Raw genomic sequence first — 19,413 nt, 5'->3', positions numbered from 1 at the left:
TGTTCAGTGTCCTCATCCTTATCCCCGAGCTTCAATGTTCAGTGTCCTCATCCCTATCCCCCTGCTTCAATGTTCAGTGTCCTCATCCTTATCCCCGAGCTTCAATGTTCAGTGTCCTCATCCCTATCCCCCTGCTTCAATGTTTAGTGTCCTCATCCCTATCCCCGAGCTTCAATGTTCAGTGTCCATCCTTATCCCTGTGCTTCAATGTTCAGTGTCCTCATCCCTATCCGCAAGCTTCAATGTTTAGTGTCCTCATCCTTATCCCCATGCTTCGATGTTCAGTGTCCTCATCGAAGCAGGGGGATAAGGATGAGGACACTGAACATTGAAGCTCGCGGATAGGGATGAGGACACTGAACATTGAAGCAGGGGGATAGGGATGAGGACACTGAACATTGAAGCTCGGGGATAAGGATGAGGACCCTGAACATTGAAGCAGGGGGATAAGGATGAGGACACTGAACATTGAAGCTCGCGGATAGGGATGAGGACACTGAACATTGAAGCAGGGGGATAGGGATGAGGACACTGAACATTGAAGCTCAGGGATAAGGATGAGGACACTGAACATTGAAGCACAGGGATAAGGATGAGGACACTGAACATTTAAAGCTTGCGGATAGGGATGAGGACACTGAACATTGAAGCACAGGGATAAGGATGAGGACACTGAACATTGAAGCTTGCGGATAGGGATGAGGACACTGAACATTGAAGCATGGGGATAGGGATGAGGACACTGAACATTGAAGCACAGGGATAAGGATGAGGACACTGAACATTGAAGCTCGCGGATAGGGATGAGGACACTGAACATTGAAGCACGGGGATAAGGATGGACACTGAACATTGAAGCTCGGGGATAAGGATGAGGACACTGAACATTGAAGCACGGGGATAAGGATGGACACTGAACATTGAAGCATGGGGATAGGGATGAGGACACTGAACATTGAAGCATGTAGCTCAGGATAGGCACTACAAGTCCCAGCAATGCAAAACCTACTAGGTAACAAGGGAAGTATTAGTGTTGTAACGAACACTTCCGTAACATTATGTGATGGTTACGCTGAACTGTATTGCCGAAACTATGTTGGAACGCACGGCGCAAGTGTTTGGAACGCATCGCGCATGCGCAGTACGCAACAACGTGGCCCGTGTTTGTGTTGTGTGTAACATCACTTCCGTAACATTATGTGATGGTTTCGCTGAACTGTATTGCCGAAACTATGTTGGAACGCACGGCGCGAGCGTTTGGAACGCATCGCGCATGCGCAGTACGCAACAACGTCACTTCCGCACCATCCTGTGATAGGCAGCAAACTGTGACACTACACCAGCGCTGCCTCTCTTCCGCCTCCTGCTGGCTGGAGGGAGGAGAAATCCGAATCCTCTCCTTCCTGTGTCTCCCACCTGTCCTGCATACACAGTACTGTAGTGAAGTATAGCGAGGCGTGTCCCTGCAGATCCACTCACATGAAAGGGCGGAGACTTCTTTGCCAGGAACTGTTATGGCCCCCGAAGTACGGGCAGCGTGACGGAAGGACGTAGACGCTTTCCGTTGTGGGCGGGATCACAGATTTGTTGTGAAGTTGGTTGTCAGGGAACGGAGAGTGGGATAGAGAGGGGGGGGATACAAGAACACGTGACCTCCAGCTAAGACCCCCCGAGAGAGCGGAGAGGTGAGAGACCCCCTTCCTTCCCGGGGAGAGGTGTGTGTCATCCCTATCCTCCTCTTTGGGCCCCTCCTTCTATGCGTCCTTTGCCTTGTGTTCCCTTCTCTCCCTCCTTGTCCCCCTTCATTCTTCTGTGTCCCTCCTTGTCCCCCTTCATTCTTCTGTGTCCCTCCTTGTCCCCCTTCATTCTTCTGTGTCCCTCCTTGTCCCCCTCCCTTCTTCCGTGTCCCTCCTTGTCCCCTTCATTCTTCCTTGTCCCCGTTCGTTCTTCTGTGTCCCTCCTTGTCCCCCTTCATTCTTCCGTGTCCCTCCTTGTCCCCCTTCATTCTTCCTTGTCCCCCTTCATTCTTCCTTGTCCCCCTTCATTCTTCCTTGTCCCCATTCATTCTTCCTTGTCCCCCTTCATTCTTCCGTGTCCCTCCTTGTCCCCGTTCATTCTTCTGTGTCCCTCCTTGTCCCCCTTCATTCTTCCGTGTTCTTCCTTGTCCCCCTTCATTCTTCCTTGTCCCCCTTCATTCTTCCGTGTCCCTCCTTGTCCCCGTTCATTCTTCTGTGTCCCTCCTTGTCCCCCTTCATTCTTCCTTGTCCCCCTCCCTTCTTCCGTGTCCCTCCTTGTCCCCCTCCCTTCTTCCGTGTCCCTCCTTGTCCCCCTCCCTTCTTCCGTGTCCCTCCTTGTCCCTCTCCCTTCTTCCGTGTCCCTCCTTGTCCCCCTCCCTTCTTCCGTGTCCCTCCTTGTCCCCCTCCCTTCTTCCGTGTCCCTCCTTGTCCCCCCATCATTCTTCCGTGTCCCTCCTGGTCCCCCTATCATTCTTCTGTGTCCCTCCTTGGTCTCCCTATCATTCTTCTGTGTCCCTCCTTGGTCTCCCTATCATTCTTCTGTGTCCCTCCTTGGTCTCCCTATCCTTCTTCTGTGTCCCTCCTTGGTCTCCCTATCCTTCTTCTGTGTCCCTCCTTGGTCTCCCTATCCTTCTTCTGTGTCCCTCCTTGGTCTCCCTATCCTTCTTCTGTGTCCCTCCTTGGTCTCCCTATCCTTCTTCTGTGTCCCTCCTTGGTCCCCCTATCCTTCTTCTGTGTCACTCCTTGGTCCCCCTATCCTTCTTCTGTGTCACTCCTTGGTCCCCCTATCCTTCTTCTGTGTCACTCCTTGGTCCCCCTATCCTTCTTCTGTGTCACTCCTTGGTCCCCCTATCCTTCTTCTGTGTCACTCCTTGGTCCCCCTATCCTTCTTCTGTGTCACTCCTTGGTCCCCCTATCCTTCTTCTGTGTCACTCCTTGGTCCCCCTATCCTTCTTCTGTGTCACTCCTTGGTCTCCCTATCCTTCTTCTGTGTCCCTCCTTGTCCCCCTTCATTCTTCCGTGTCCCTCCTTGTCCCCCTCACTTCTTCCGTGTCCCTCCTTGTCCCCCTCACTTCTTCCGTGTCCCTCCTTGTCCCCCTCCCTTCTTCTGTGTCCCTCCTTGTCCCCCTATCATTCTTCCGTGTCCCTCCTGGTCCCCCTATCATTCTTCCGTGTCCCTCCTTGGTCTCCCTATCCTTCTTCTCTGTCACTCCTTGGTCCCCCTATCCTTCTTCTGTGTCACTTTTTGGTCCCCCTATCCTTCTTCTGTGTCACTCCTTGGTCCCCCTATCCTCCTTCTGTGTCCCTCCTTGGTCCCCCTATCCTTCTTCTGTGTCCCTCTTTGTTCCCCACCCTCTTACTATGTCCCACCACTCTCTGCCTCCCACTGTGTAGTCCCCTCTGTCCTCCTCCTCCTCCTCCCCCACCCTTCCTGTGTCCCCTTCACTTTTACTATGTTCCTCTCCCATCTTTGTGTCCCCCTTCTTCTTTAACCCCCCCCCCCCCCATGTATAATAATTATAATAACAATCCTGGATTTTAATAATATAGATCCTGTATAATGATAACTGTGTTTTTGTCTAGCAGGTTCCTTATGTGACACTTCTGTGCTGGTTACGGGGTGGTCCGACCCCTCTGGGGGCAGAATTCTCCCATCTACGTGCCAACATGGCCACACCAGGGATGACGAAAACTGCATGGAAGCTGCGTAAGTTGTGTTGTCAGTCTGTCTGTCTTCCCCGAATTGTCGCTCGGTATGTCTTCACCGCGTCGTCTGTCTGTCTTCCCCGCGTCATCGCTCAGTCTGTCTGTCTTCCCCGCGTCGTCGCTCAGTCTGTCTGTCTTCCCCGCGTCGTCGCTCAGTCTGTCTGTCTTCCCCGCGTCGTCGCTCAGTCTGTCTGTCTTCCCCGCGTCGTCGCTCAGTCTGTCTGTCTGTCTGTCTGTCTGTCTTCCCCGCGTCGTTGCTCGGTCTGTCTGTCTGTCTGTCTGTCTTCCCCGCGTCGTTGCTCGGTCTGTCTGTCTGTCTGTCTTCCCCGCGTCGTTGCTCGGTCTGTCTGTCTGTCTGTCTTCCCCGCGTCGTTGCTCGGTCTGTCTGTCTTCCCCGCGTCGTTGCTCGGTCTGTCTGTCTGTCTGTCTTCCCCGCGTCGTCGCTCAGTCTGTCTGTCTGTCTGTCTTCCCCGCGTCGTCGCTCAGTCTGTCTGTCTGTCTTCCCCGCGTCGTCGCTCAGTCTGTCTGTCTGTCTGTCTGTCTGTCTGTCTTCCCCGCGTCGTCGCTCAGTCTGTCTGTCTGTCTGTCTTCCCCGCGTCGTCGCTCAGTCTGTCTGTCTGTCTGTCTGTCTGTCTTCCCCGCGTCGTCACTCAGTCTGTCTGTCTGTCTGTCTTCCCCGCGTCGTCGCTCAGTCTGTCTGTCTGTCTGTCTTCCCCGCGTCGTCAGTCTGTCTGTCTTCCCCACGTCGTCGCTCAGTCTGTCTGTCTGTCTTCCCCGCGTCGTCGCTCAGTCTGTCTGTCTGTCTTCCCCGCGTCGTCGCTCAGTCTGTCTGTCTTCCCCGCGTCGTCGCTCAGTCTGTCTGTCTTCCCCGCGTCGTCGCTCAGTCTGTCTGTCTTCCCCGCGTCGTCGCTCAGTCTGTCTGTCTTCCCCGCGTCGTCGCTCAGTCTGTCTGTCTTCCCCGCGTCGTCGCTCAGTCTGTCTGTCTTCCCCGTGTCTGTCGATCAGTCTGTCTGTCGTCCCCATGGCGTCGCTCTGTCTTGTCCCTCTTCCTCATATTGTCTCCTTCTCATCTTGTAGAGGAGTTTGTTGCTCACGCCAGCAATGTATCAGCTGTGGCATTGGGGAAGAGTTCAGGCCGTCTCATGGCTACAGGGGGAGAAGACTGCCGAGTTAACCTGTGGTCAGTGAATAAACCGAACTGCATCATGGTGAGAGCCAACCGCACACTGTTTGTGACCTGCTGCTCCCCTTCCCAATAAAACTTCTATTTCCCCAGTTGTCTTCCAGGCTAGCCCTTAGGAGATGGAGCTCCTCCCATCGACACATGAAACCCATTGCCAAATAAATTTGAAAAGCGGTCCCTCCATATCATGGCCAGTCATTTGTGTTTCCACCGGAGGAGGCATGTTGCCTAAAGGAACCATCTTTTTTTTTATTTTATGGGGAGGACTCCATCTCTCAGGAGCTGGATGAAGGGATAGGAGAATTGCTGCAGGCAGAGGATCAGGTCTTACCCAGCAATGCAGAAATGTACTCTGCAGAAATCCTCACCCACTCTTTTTGGCCTCGGGTATCGTCCAGCTGATCAGAGTAGACCCCTTCCTGCCTCCTTCCAGAACCCAGCGAGGGTCAGCGGCATGATGGCAGCGGTTCCCCAGGGGATGAGGGCTCAGCCAGGTGGGGGGCAACTTTTTGCTCTCCCATAGGCTGTGCCATACAATGCTGGGCCGGAGATGCCAGAAGGGAAAAGGAAGGCCATGCTGTGCCTACATGGTCCCGACCAGCTTCCAGCAAGATGGGACTAGCAGCGGGAACCGGAGCAGAGGGGGACTATGGAGGCTGCCTCTCAGGACACTCTGGCAGAATCAAGCACCAGCCAGGCCCAAGTAGGCTGCTGAGCATTTTTTTGTGGTGCCTTTTTAGTGGACTGGACTAGGGAACTCCTAGGTGGTGGGCTCTTCACAGTCAAAGAGGGGCATGTGCTGCTGAGACTGGGATCTTGCACACTAGGTGGGTCCTGGGTTAAGTGACCTAGGTGACTTATCCCCCATCCTTTATGTTTTATTACAGAGGGGATCCTTTATGCAGCTCCTGGTGGCTCAGCAAGAAGAGTCTTTCTCAGACACAACAGAGGTTCAAGTCCAGGCCCTGACACGAAGATACATTGTTCACCAGGGTGTGTGCAGCAAAGAGCATTATAGCTAAACAATAGTAAGAGAGCAGTGCATTGCTAATCTTCTTGTCTCTAATGCAAGCACACCAGCAGTAGCACTATGATAGTCCCCCCCCCCCCCCCCAACAAACTATAGTTCAGTTGAGCCCTTGGGTACTAGCAAAAGCCTAGCGGTGGTTAGGCCAACTTCCTCAGACTCAGAATCTGATATAATGTATCAGGGCTAGAGTAAAAATAAAGCAAGTCAATGAGATTCTATCAGATCTTATTCAGCAAGAGTGGTCTGAACCTGACAAAGAGATTGTTTCTCCAATACCTTAAAGAGAAGATTTTCCTTTGATGAAAATCTGGAGGCTATCTGGAATAAAAATCCCAAGTTAGATGCAACGCTGTCCAAACAATCAGATTTAGCGTTTGAAGACATGGGGCACCTAAAGGATCCCATAGACAGAAGAATGGATATCATTTTATAGAGTGCCTGGGATGCTTCTATAGCCAATTTAAAACCAGCCTTGGCTACAACGTGTGTCACCAGAAACTTTGAATTCTGGCTCTCGCAGCTTCAGGAACATTAAATTGTAGGTACTCCAAGAGAAGAGCTTTTTGAAGTCCTTTCTGAGGTTGTTCAAGGCCATGTGTTGCATAGTAGACACGTCAGCAGACGAAAACCTGGGTGGAAGACACAACCTCTAAGATGCATCTATGCAGACGATCATTGGTCTCAGGGCAGGTGGACCCCGGAAGAGAGGAGGTTCTTCTCCAATTGGAGGGATTTGATGGCTGTATCCAGAGGGTTGTTGACCTTTGAAGACCTGGTCCAGGATTGTCACCTCTAAATCTGCTCCAACATGACAGCCATGGCATACATCAACAAACAGGGGGAAACCAGAAGTCCCCGATTAATGTTGATTGCCAAGACTGTTTTTAAAGTGGACAGAGCAGAATCTCCGTTCTATTTCTGCAGTTCATCTGAAAGGAGAACAGAACGATATTACAGATTTTTTTTTTTTTTTTGAGTCGTCAGCAAGTCTCAACCTCAGGAAGTATCAACCATTCCTGGTTTATCAAGAGCATAGATTTATACTGGGGAGATCTAGAAGTAGACTTAGAAAAACACGAAAGTACCAAGATTTGTCTCTCTAAATCCGGGGGATCAGCCCTTAGCAGTGGATGCTCTCCAGAGCTCTTTGGGGTTTCGACCTCTGTTCTGCATTTCCACCACTAAATCTCATTCTGCGAGTTCTGTCCAAGTTTCTGCTGAAGGAGACATGGATAAATTTGGTGGCCCCATATTGGCCCAGATCAGGAAAGTCCTCCAAACTGGGCCCCCCCTCAGTCTGGTGAGTACTTTGGGATCCTCTCAAGGGCTGACCTGGAACATGACTGGGTAAAACCGGAGTTAGGTTTACCGGTAACTATTTCCAGTAGTCTTCCAGGACAGCACAATCCCACCTTAAAGATTGTGTTCTGAAGATCTTGGTTCCATCCTTGTTACTGAGGGATCACCTTTTTAAAGTGATTTGGCAATGTTTCCTGTGTCCATGGGAGGAGCTCCATCTCTCAAGGGCTTTCCTGGAAGACTACCGGTAACTATTTCTAACTCCTTCTTTTTTTTTTTTTTCTGGTGTGATAGAGTCTGACTGGTCACACATCCCCAGTGGAGAGCGTGCGGTTTAACCCGTCGGAGAAGCTGATTGTTGCCGGATCACAGTCAGGATCTTTGCGGATTTGGAATATGGAAGAAGCCAAAAGTAAGATTCCACTTACTATCTTTCATTTTCTCAACTGAATCTTGATTTCTGTTTGTAACACCTTTCTTTCTCCTCAGTACAGAGAACATTAGTGGGTCACAAGGCCAGCATTTGCAGTTTGGATTTCCATCCCTATGGAGAGTTTGTGGCGTCTGGGTCTCTGGACACAAATATTAAGGTACAGACATGTCTGTTGTGTAAAGGACCGTCTGTGTCCCTCCCAGTAACCAATCAGCGCCTCCCTTCTATGCTATAAACGGCCCTAGAGGATGTTGGGAGGACACCGAGTCTATTGGTTGGGTGCTTCGTTTTATCATTGCCCACCATTAGCTATGATGTGTGTGTTGTCATTGTCTTGCCCAACAAAAGTCCTTCTGGTGTAGACCCTGTCTCTACTGAGCCAGCTAAGTGAAATCTGGTTCCTTTCTCGGCCATAATCTGATTCTGATGATATGTTGTGTTTCTCTCTGTGTTGTACAGCTCTGGGATGTGCGGAGGAAAGGTTGTGTGTTTCGATATAAGGTGAGTGTAGCGACATCTACAGCCTCCTGTGGTCACCATGTTACTCCTTCAGGTATGACTTCTTTCCTTCATTCTGCAGGGTCACACACAAGCTGTGCGCTGCCTGCGATTCAGCCCAGATGGCAAGTGGCTGGCATCCTCTTCAGAGGACAACAGTGTAAAGGTTAGTGGAGGATTCCCTACCCAGAGAAATGAGGGCTATACTATATTTAGTACTGTCCTGGGACACTATAGATCAGGGGTCGGCAACCCGTCCTACACGAAATGGTGATGGGTAGAACTCGTGTCTGCAGTGCTGAGCCCCGCTGTCCAAACAATTCCTTCCTGACTTTGGAGCAGAGCAGCACACACAAGCAGCTGACTCTGTAGCATGGCTTTATTGACTCCCATTTGATCCTCCCCTCACATCCGTCCCACCCATTTTCTACATCGCATACAGGCACTCGGTATGGATGTGAGGGGAGGGACGGAAGGCAGCATGTCGGAACAAGCAGGTAAGGAACTGATCATTAGGGAAGGGCAAACAGTAGTGGGCTATATACTCCTGACTTGTTAATGCTGAGCTATATATTCCTGATCTGTTAAGCTACAAGAAAAATAGAAATTTAAGGTGCGCACACCTAGTGCATTACCAAAGATAATTTCATAATAAAAATGTTTTATATAAAAGTGGGTACTCCCAAAATGCAACTGACAAAAGGCCATAAAAAGCCTAGGAAGCCTGAGGAAGGGGGTGCGCCCCCGAAACACGTTAGCTGTACCCAGTGTTCTGTGCATGTCCATGCATTGTTTTTTTATGGCCTTTTGTCAGTTGCAGTTTGTATTATAACATTTTTTTGGGTAATGCACTAGTTGTGCATGCCTTCCATTGCTGTTTTTTTCTTGTAGTTCCTTTCGGATTACCCCATCTGAGTAAGGCGGCATCCACCCAGTTTTGGATACCATATATACATTTCACACCACCATTTTATCTGACATCTGTTACTCCACACCTTGGAAGACCTATTAGTGCTGGAAGTGACTGTTTTTGTATCTCTTCTGATCTGTTAATGCTGGGCTGCATACTCCTGATCTGTTAATGCTGGGCTGTATATTACTGATCTGATGTGTTAATGGTGATCTATATACTCCTGACTTGTGAACTGGTGGCGGCAACAATGTATTGGGGTGGCAATGTCTGTAGATGGTTTAAGCCCAACATGGGTTGGGGGAAGGCAATGCCTGTAGATGGAAATGCAACAAACATACCCAAGGTGCTCAACCATAGAATGGGCTAGCAGTTGTGTGGTAGTGACATGCATCCTATTGACCCAGTCCCATGCTGCATGCAATTCACTGGAGGAATGGAGATATCCAAAACAGAAAGACAAAGGCTATATGCTGTGCACTGGTAAGGTCAGAGTATCCATGAGAAACAAGTATATGCATTGGACAATGACGAATAAACATATAAAACGTGCAGTAACATTTATTATGTGGCCATAGATAAAGCACACAGTCCTGATAAAAACAAAGTGATGTGTGAACGACACAGTCTAATTTAAAAGGTAAAAGCCCAAGTCTCATCCAGCCTCAAACACTAAATGGAAGTCCAAGCACTTGTCATAGAAACAGGCTCAAGGTTCACATACCAGCCGCAAGGTTCACTGGGATCAGCTGTTTGTGTCCCACAGGGAAAGCACACTTCAGTGTGGTGTGTAGTAAAGCTGGAGCCCACCAAGAAGATGGCCGCTCACAGGTTGGGGACAATAATGTAGCAGGCCAAGGGAGATGATTGGATCCTTCCTCTGACATGAGCGGCTGGAGTGACCACATCTCGCTTGGCCTGCCGCATTGTCTCCATCCTGTGAGCGGCAGTCTTCTTGGTGGCCTCCAGCTTTACTACACACCACACTAAAGTGTGCCAGAAGGTTTGCTGAACCCAGAAAACCTTCTGGCTGGTATGTGAAACTTGAGCCTGTTTCCATCGTAAGTGCTGGGCCCTCCATTTTTAGTGTTTAAGGCTGGAAGAGACTTGCGCTTTTACCTTTTTAAATTAAATTTTACACGTAACTGTTTTTTTTTTTTTTTTTTTATCTATGGCCACATAATAAATGTTATTATATGGTTTTATATGGAAGCGATTTTTATTTGTTTATTCATCATCCTCCAGTTTATCTACTTGTTTCTCATGGATACCTTGACTTTACCTGTGCACAGCATATAGCCTGCGAATGTCTGTATATGGTCTAATCTGGGTCAACAGGGGTGAGGCTGTCTGGGTCGTGGGAGATAAAGGTGTTTGTAGAGATACCAGCAGTCACTGAGCACTGACTCCATGTTGCCCTCCAGCTCTGGGATTTGAGTGCCGGGAAGATTATAGCAGAGTTGACGGAACACAGAGGACCCGTCCAGATTGTGGAGTTTCACCCCAATGAATATTTACTGGCCTCAGCGAGTTCGGATAGGTGAGGGGCAGTCTTCTCTCTGTATTTGTTGACGTGTGTCCCGTTATTCTCAGACTTACTCTCTCGATATTGCAGGACGCTAAGGTTCTGGGATCTGGAGAAGTTCCAGCTGGTTGGCTGTGTGGAAGGAGAAGCGACTTCTTTCAGGTGAGACTTACCGTTGGGAATTGTAGACCACGACGGGTTTTATTCAACCCCTTAAAGGTCATTCCTAGCATCCTCAGCAACCCATGAACATGATCTGATTGAGTGACAAATTCATGTTTGTAAGTTTTGGCAGACACCGTCCACTGGCCACTGTCATATGGGAGCAGTGATTGGACAGGCTACAAGCGATGGCACAGACCAGATTGCTTGTCTGCCGCCCCATATCTGTGTGGAGCCTTGCACTATAACAGACAGCCAGTCACAGGTTAGTCGGACTGGTTATAACATTTACAGGATGAAGACTAGTGGGGAGAGATTTTTTGCTTGCTATAGACAACAGACTCTTCTCTAGTCCCCCTACACATCTTCCAGCTTATGTGGAGTCTGCTGGCCCCTCATTCAAATTGGTGGCCTACATTCTGGTATTTGTCTACAGAATGTCAGCCTCTGCCTCCCCCCTGCCTGGCCTCCGCATTCTTCTTCTTAGCTTCTCAAGTTGTTCCCCAATAAGGGCAGACAAGGGAGGGGTTGTTGCTTTAATATCAGAATATTGCAGAGAAGTGACATCGGAGATGTGTTTGCATTTTGATCCTTCATCTTCAGGTTGTCTGTATGTAGTAGTGATAATGTGTGTTTGTCCCAAAGGACGATTCTGTTCAGTGGTGATGGTGGTTGTCTCTTCTGTGGAGGCCGCGATGCTCTTCGAGTCTATGGCTGGGAACCTGAGCGCTGCTTTGACACTGTCCCTGTGTCATGGGGCAAAGTTTCCGACCTGTCCCTCTGTAACAACCAGCTGGTAAGAAGAGGGATGGTGTGTGTGTGTGTGTGTGTGTGTGTGGAGGTTGGGGTCTGTGTGCCTGTAGGGCAATTTGTTTAAATGAGGGTGTCTATGCTGACCTGGAGGGACTGTTCAGGAGTAGCCTGTGTGCTGGTCAGTGAGGGGCATTTTGGTGCATGTGTGTGCGTGCTGGTGGGGGTAGTGCATGTTTCTGTCTGCTGGTCTGTGGGGGGGGGGGGTCTGTGTGCTGGTTGGTGGGGGCGTAAGGGGTGAATTTAGAGAAGATTTCTATGTGCTGGTCTGGATGGGTGTTTGGTGAGGAGGGGAGAGGGTGGGTGCCTGTGTTCTGTGAAAGTTAAATGGTCTCTGTGCCAGGCGGGAGGGGGGGGGGGGCTGAGTGCTGGTTGGAAATGGGGAGGGGGATTGGGCAGGTGTCTTTGAGCTGGGTGGAGGTGGTCTATGTTTTGAGTGTGGGGGGGGGGGGGGGGTTTGTTCTGTGGGCTGGTTGGTGGTAGGGAGGGTAGGTGCTGAAGAGGAGGGTGGGTGGCTGTGCACTGGTTGGTGGTAGTTTATTGATGTACCATAGGATGTTTTTAATTTTGTTTGCAGATTGGTGTCTCTGTTGCCCAGACGAATGTCTCCTCCTTTGTGGTAGACTTAAACCGTGTAAAACTGATTGGATCAGAGCCACAGGGGTCTCTTCCAGCTGAGCTCCCCATCCGTCAGCCAGCACCCTCTGCGTCCTCATTGAGAAGAATCTACGAGAGACCGTCTACCACCTGCAGCAAACCAAAGAGGTGAGAAGTGTGGCACAGTATATACAGTATGTCCTAAATATCCTACACAGAGGAATGACACCCTGCACCAAAATCTTTACACTTGAATCCCCCTACACAGGAATGGCACACTGCACCAACATATGTTCTCCCTAAATATCACCCCTGCACAGAGGGGTGACACGCTCCTCTTAATTCAGAGGCACCAATACCTGAGTCCTGTAGACAGGAGACCCGTGTCTCTATCTGAACACTTCTATTGTAATCCCCATAGTTATGTTACATCCACAGGGCAAGTCCATGCAGTGATGAGGATGAGAAGGAGTCCAGTGCTGAGATCCAGAATCCAGAGGAGTATAAAGAAATCTTCCAACCAAAGACTGCAATCTGTGAGTCTGGGGACCTGCTATGCCTGTCAGACCCTTCTTCTGTCTCCACTTTACCCTCTATGCCCTTCCCTCCCCCTGACTCTGCCACGACTTTACCAACCCTACACTCCTCTCCTCCCCCCTGCTTGAGCTTTTTTATGTCCACACTGTTTACCGCCTACACTGCCCATCCTTCACTTGTCTGCCACCACTTTACCCTACCTTCCCTCTCCTCCCCCTCTGATCTTGCCAGCCCTTCCTCTGTTACCATTTTCCCACCCTATCCTCCCCCCCCCCCTTTGATTCTGCAAGCCTTTACTCTACCATAAATTTACCCTCCCTGCCCTCTCCTCCCCATCTGTGCCTGCCATACCTTTCTCTGTCTTCACTGTGTGCCCTTTACACTACCCATCCTGCCCTCCATACTTTTGCAGTCTATGTAGAGTATGTATGTTCCCTTCTACTTATTAATTTTTCACATTTTTAGCACGGACTCCTCCACGTGAAAGCGAGCCGTTCCCAGCCCCCCCAGAAGACGGTAAGAGGAAGTTGTCTTTACTGTGATAAGCATGACACTTTGTATATTGAACCCCATTTCCTGTCTGCTCATTGTCCCTATCCATGTTGTATTTTTCAGAATGTGTGCCTGTAAAGGAGTCTGTCCTGCCAGCAGCAGAAGTGGCCACACCTGTCGCGGCCATAAAGAAAAATGTGAGTCTATCTTGTGTGTGGGGGAACAGTGAATGGTGGGGTAGATGAGATGCACAATGAAGATTTGGGTCTGGATGGAACAGCCCGGTTAAAGTGATTAAATAGGCTGAATGTTTTTTTTACCTTCATGCATTCTCCCCCAGCCCCTCCAATACTTACCTGAGCTGGATCTGAATCCAGCCATGTGCAAGAAGAGCAGCAGCTCCCCAGGCTCTCTGCCACCTCATTGGTTCAGAGACAGCAGCAGGAGCTGTTGGCTCCCGCTGCTATCAATCACAGCCAGTGAAGGGGGAGCGGGACTCGGGAGTAAGCATGCCAGAGTGCCCCCATAGCAAGTGGGTCACTATGGGGGTGAACTGGGAGCACCGATGTTGGACCCAAGAAGAGGAGAATCGGGGTTGCTCTATGCAAAACCATTACACAGAGCAGGAAAGTGTACCATGTTGTTAAAAAAATAAATAAACTGAGGCTTTAGTATCTTAACTTTTGGTGTATTTTTATTGAAGTTTCTTTCATTTCCATTGAGGAACACACTAATTCACATATAGTCAGGTTATACTACCATTGACGGGAGGATTGGACACTGGAAACGGGAAAAATTGTGCCCATTCCATTATAACCACTCCTCTGCCTAGCATGCTTCATTTTTTGCTAGTGTCCTAGGAAGTTTTAAGTATTTTCTTATTGGTTTTCCTTGCTTTGTGGAAATTAATTCCTTGGTGACTTTAATCGGATTTCTTTCCTGAGCTTGTCTCTATTTAGCAGCTATCTGGATTGGTAATTTCTTAGCACTAGCTTTGGAGGCCGTACCCAAACCTTTACTGGACTGAACATTGGGATCTTCATGTATTGGGAACTATGGGCTCTGAGCTCTGCATTGTGGAGACCTCTGTGTATGGTTTGTTAGCCATAGAGCACTTTTGGGTTCCAGAGTCCTGGCACAGTCCCAGGTGTGACCCTGTCTATCTCTGAAGAATTGTTTAGCAAGGCTGCATGGGTTAAAGCACTGGGTGCTACCTCACTGTTGGGCACCTATTCAAATTGCTCACCACTGCTGGTTTTACTGCAGGTAGGGTGATGTTTATTCCAACTGTTCAATCCAGAGGAAGCATCATCCCCCTGCTGCTCCTGCTCTTGAAACAGCAGGTGGATTTCCAGTTTGGTTCCTTTGAATTCTTACTTTGACTTGATCTCCTCTGGCTACCTAACTTTTATCCGCACCAGCTGCCCAGGTTTATGAGTACCCGAGGCTTTGCCTCACATTGGGCCAATATATCTTTGCTAGGACACATAGAGGACAGTCCCACTGCCATAGGTGACATCAGCCTATACTCCCCTAGTGGTTCTGAGAGTTTTAATTTGGTGTCCCCAGAAGCAACCAATAAGGTTGACATCAGAGTCCTTAGCTCCGTCAAGTGAGGCCAAACTATCGCCTATGTCTTCCAGGGACTTCCATGTCCATTCTGGACTTCCTAGCTGCTTCAAACTGGCATACAGATGCATTCTATCCTGAGAGGCTCTAAACGTGGTCTGGTGTGATCCCCTGCAGAGTCTGGGCACTTGCACCATCCAGGCCTTTGGTCCCTTTAGTCATTGACTGACTATCCTTTGAGGTACCACAGTCTCCCACTGTTGTCTGAGATTTATGAGAGGGGTAGGGATGATTGTTCAAATCTTCTTGATGCATATCAGCCTGCGGTGCCCTGGGCCCCACCTGAGGGTGTCAGAACTTTCCCTTTCTGGATCAGAATGTGTGAGCTGGTGATCTGTTCCACCATGGTTACACCAGTGACCTAACTTAACAGGAAGGCCACTAAGCTAGGTGAGGGTGTGCTCACCTTTAAGGATCCACTGACAGATAGATGGATTCTCTCCTTTTTAAATATCATTTGGCATTGAGTGGTCTGGGAGTCAACTGGTCTGGCCCCCCATCCTGTATTGGGGGTAACTGTAATCCATCAAACCATGTCAGAATAAGTAGAGTCCCTCAGGAGAGATCCCTCCACAACTAGTTTAGGGCCCAGCTTCGTGGAGCAGTTGGAGTAAATGTCTGGACCCTTGTGCTTTTTGTGATGGTTTGTTACAAGCATCTAAACTTTTGTCTTACATGGGACTAATGTCCGTGCAAACCACTCTGGTTCCATACATTAAATGCCTGTAATACATTCAAGGAATATCTTTGATGCTGTGATTCACCAATACCTCAGTTGCCCAGAGTGTCCTCCTACCTCAATGCAGGAAGTCTGTGGATGGGTTGGAGGAATCTCATCAAGTACTTGTAGGCTTTAAGAGCCTAACCTCTGACTCCTCTAACAAGACTTCTGTATAAAGGTGCACTCCCACTTCTACAAGTGAGTTGGTGTTTGTACCTCTGAATGTGTTCTTGGGTAGTTTGCTGAGTACACCTTCTTTTTTATTTTATTTTTTTTAGCCCACAAGCTAACCCCTTGGGTCTGGCATCTCCTTCAGCTGTCACTCAAGTGCTCTGTAAGTGCACACACCAGTGTAACATTCCAGTTCTCTTCGTTCCTCCACACACCTTTTTACTGTTTAAGTGGGAACGTTTTTTTTTTTTTTTTAGTTCTACCCCATCTTACATTTCCTTCAAGAGAATCCTATAATCGTTGGATACTGCTGGCTGCCCCATGGTACCTGGTATATCTCAGCATCCCCCCCTTTTTTTGAGGAACCCTTCACTTTACAAGGTCTACTGGAACCAGTTTCCACTGCTCTCTTCCTTTACAAAGACTTGGCCCCTTGGTGTCCTTCAGAGGCATCTACAGTACCTCGACACACTGGGCTATATGTCTATCCTAGTGCCCTTTCTTGGCATCCTTATTGTGGGACATTCAGATGGAATTCCTGAAAGAGGATCAGCTTTTTGGACTCTTGTAAGCAAAATCCTTCTGAAGGGTTTATCACCTTCCAGCATCAACCAGAGAGTTACCATCACCAGGTGTCTAGTGGTGGAAACTATCAGTTACCATTGGGGGAGGCCATCCAGCCTCATGCTCACTAAAAAAAAGTCTACACCTCCATGGATCATTGGACTTTTAACTGGCAGCGAAACTAAATGCCCCCCTCCAACCCCATCAGGTGCCTGCAGGGTGTTGCTACAACGCTTTCAACATGGTCCCCTTTTCTCATCCGCTTCAGATTCAAGTGTTGATTCTTCAAGTAGTGTTTAGTTGCAGACCGTTCCCAGTCCTTTCTTTAGAGGCCTGTCAGTGGCTGTTGCCCACCCTTGCTTTTGGATCTCCCAGCTGCTTCTGAATTTGTTTGTCCCTCCAATGGGTGAGAAAGAAACTAAGATCCTTTGTACTTGCTGTAAAAACATATAGTTTTTTTTTTTTTTTAGTCAATTTTGAGGGGCACAGGTCCTCCCCCAGGTTTATGATTATGCATCTGTATTGATTTTCCACAAACTTTAGGTATGTTGGTGTCCCGATCTCCTGAAGGTGGCAGTATAGCCTGACTGTTTCTGAATGCCTGCATCCCTCAATATACTCCTGAGCAATAGCTTTACTTCAAGTACTAATATCTTTTCACCAGCTCAGTGTTCAGGGTGGAGAGAGTTCAGAAGTTTGGAAACGTGTGTTTTTGTTTGTTTTTTCTGTAGCATTTTATGGTGTTGAGAATGTGTTTTCTATATGGTGAATAAAGTCCACCAGTGAAATGTTTGATCCTCGGATGCAATGGTGTCACTATGAAGAAAAGTGCTCATTGTGACACTGCTTGTCCTCATGTTGTCTGAAGTAAACAGGACCTCATACTCGATACACATCCTTTTTCTAGTTCTAATTGCTTTGTCTTGATATTGGATTATTTACTTCCTGCAGCGTGAACAGCTGAACAGACCCCCTGTGGCATCTTCTACCCCCACAGTGTGCCCTGATCCCCCTGCTGCCCCTTCCACCCCTAGTCATCCCCCAGTCATCTCTGCTGCCAGAAAAGAGCCTATTGGGTTGAAAGTGGCTGACTTCCTTCCAGTAAGTGATGGTAGTGACATTACATTACCTTGACACTCAGCAACTCTGCATCATCATCATCATCATTTGCCTTCTTCTTATGTAGGTGGTAAAGGGTTCGACTCCAACAGAAGTTGGGGATGAGGATGCCATGGGTCAGATCCGGAAGGGGCATGACACAATGTGTATGGTGCTTACCAGCCGCATGCGCAATCTGGACACGGTGAGAGCTGTATGGAGCACCGGGGACATCAAGGTAAGAAAATCCCACTGTGTGATGAAAGGGGGCATCCAGGAGAAGGGAAGGAGGAGCACAACAGGGTTGGCAGAAGGGATGTGAGGGTCAGGAGAAGGATGATGGGGAGCAAGAGAGGGGGGGGGGGTTCCAAACTTACGGCTATACCACTACCCTGACAGATGGTAAAATATTTTTAGGGGTGTAGGGCTGTATCACTACTGAAATTCGGGGGATACCTCTTGGGACACAGGGTTGTACCATGATCTACTTAGATGGGGGATTTTTCTAGGGATGTAGGGTTATAACATTATCTGGTCAGGTGATGGCATGTTCTTGGGGATGTAGGACCATACAATGATCCAGTCAGTTGTGAGCTATCTTGGGGCTGTTGGGTCACTGCATTATCAGTTCCATCCTTCAGTTAGTTGGTTGTCAATTTCTTGGAATGTAGGAACACAACACAAAGGGGTTAGCTCTGGGGATATCAGGTCATACCACCCTCCACTGGGATTGGAGATATCTCTTGGCATGTAGGGTATTAATATTGTCCAATGAGATGGGGACAGTCTCTAGGGACATGAGGTCATACCGCTATCCAATGAGAGGGGAGATATCTCTGGAGATGTATGGGTCAGACCACTATCTAGTCAGAAGGGGGAAGTCTTTTGGGATGTAAGATCATACCACTGTCCAGTTTAGCTGGGAATTTATATACCGCTGGTGTGATGTTTCTGTCCTGTGATTGATTTAACTTCTGTGTCACAGACCTCTATGGACTCCGCTGTGGCAGTAAATGACTTGTCGGTGGTTGTGGACATGTTAAATATCATCAACCAGAAAGCGTAAGTATAATAGTTGTGACCGGAAATTTCCTGTCTCCACCAGGATCCTAACGACTGTCTTTCACAGGTCGCTGTGGAAACTAGATCTGTGTTTGACCATCCTCCCACAGATAGACAAACTGCTACAGAGCAAATACGAAAGGTAAATACCCAGCATTGCCTCTGATGTTCAGTGATGGCTGCCTGACTGTCCACTGCTAGGGTCCATCTGCTTCATCTGTCTCCCACCTTCAGGGCCCGTCCTCCTTCTGCTTTTTTGGTCTGATCCCTCTACTCTTCATGTTTTCCCAGCTACATGCAGACTGGCTGCATTTCCCTGAAGTTGGTGCTGCAAAGGTTCCTCCCGCTGATCACAGAGATGCTGGCAGCTCCACCCTCAGTGGGTGTGGACATTTCCCGTGAGGAGAGGTAAGATTTCATTCATGGTGCTGCCCACTGTACTGAGTGAACTCCGCCTACTTTTAAAATATGGAAATCCCTGTGCCTATAGATAATTCAGAGTGCCCATCTCCCATTTATCGACCCAAACAGTGTCCGTCTTCCATCCAGTGACCTAGTCTTTCTGCTTTCCACAGACTGACAAAGTGTAAGATGTGCTACAAGCAGCTCCGAAGCCTCTCGTCGTTGGTGAAGAGCAGAGTGTCTCAGAGCGGCCGGTATGGAAGTGCCTTCCGAGAGCTACACCTCCTAATGTCTGCGCTGGAATAAGCTGGAAAGCCATGGATGAATTCCCAGAATTCTTCACCAGTGCTGAACTGTGATGTGGAGGAACTATTTATTGGTCAGTACTATGGATGTGCCTATTATCAGGATAGGGAACTTTTACTGGTATGGAAAGTCCTGGAATTGGCGCATGATCATGTGGCTGGCCCGCTGGGGCTGTGCGGTGTCCAGAGACCACCAGCCATCACCTGTTTTGTCCTTTCTAGTGACAATAAATTAAATTTCATATTTTATGTTACACTTGTGA

The 19,413-nt window shown here is 48.8% G+C and overlaps 1 protein-coding gene across 4 annotated transcripts; it reads left to right on the top strand.

Moving 5' to 3' along the window:
• The first annotated feature begins 1,519 nt into the window (after window positions 1-1,519).
• On the top strand, window positions 1,520-19,404 carry KATNB1 (katanin regulatory subunit B1). Of its 4 annotated transcripts, none has more exons than XM_077453867.1 (20): window positions 1,520-1,685; window positions 3,603-3,723; window positions 4,800-4,930; window positions 7,529-7,646; window positions 7,724-7,824; window positions 8,127-8,168; window positions 8,248-8,331; window positions 10,500-10,615; window positions 10,691-10,762; window positions 11,408-11,558; window positions 12,150-12,337; window positions 12,608-12,705; window positions 13,172-13,222; window positions 13,322-13,395; window positions 17,235-17,384; window positions 17,470-17,619; window positions 18,367-18,443; window positions 18,511-18,585; window positions 18,735-18,851; window positions 19,019-19,404. In XM_077453867.1, the coding sequence occupies exons 2-20, from the start codon at window positions 3,684-3,686 to the stop codon at window positions 19,149-19,151; spliced, it is 1,968 nt and encodes a 655-aa protein (XP_077309993.1). In that variant the 5' UTR covers window positions 1,520-1,685; window positions 3,603-3,683; the 3' UTR covers window positions 19,152-19,404. The 4 variants fall into 4 exon arrangements, with proteins under 4 accessions (XP_077309993.1, XP_077309995.1, XP_077309997.1 ...); XM_077453869.1 differs by having other exon boundaries at window positions 1,539-1,685; window positions 3,600-3,723; XM_077453871.1 differs by having other exon boundaries at window positions 1,539-1,715.
• Window positions 19,405-19,413: the final 9 nt, after the last annotated feature.

This window comes from Lithobates pipiens, unplaced genomic scaffold (assembly GCF_037356315.1).
Source record: "Lithobates pipiens isolate NorthernLeopardFrog02 unplaced genomic scaffold, aLitPip1_a1.2 Scaffold_10, whole genome shotgun sequence".
Classification (NCBI taxonomy): Eukaryota; Metazoa; Chordata; class Amphibia; order Anura; family Ranidae; genus Lithobates; species Lithobates pipiens.
The sequence above is the reverse complement of the archived record's forward strand: the minus strand, read 5'-3'. Positions and strand labels throughout refer to the sequence as shown.

Excerpts from the sequence above, each read along its gene's own strand:
- KATNB1 (XM_077453867.1), top strand. The coding sequence starts at position 3,684 with ATGGCCACACCAGGGATGACGAAAACTGCATGGAAGCTGC. Across the intron at positions 7,647-7,723 it reads GAATATGGAAGAAGCCAAAA|TACAGAGAACATTAGTGGGT; the intron begins GTAAGATTCCAC and ends CTTTCTCCTCAG. Across the intron at positions 17,385-17,469 it reads AAGTGGCTGACTTCCTTCCA|GTGGTAAAGGGTTCGACTCC; the intron begins GTAAGTGATGGT and ends CTTCTTATGTAG.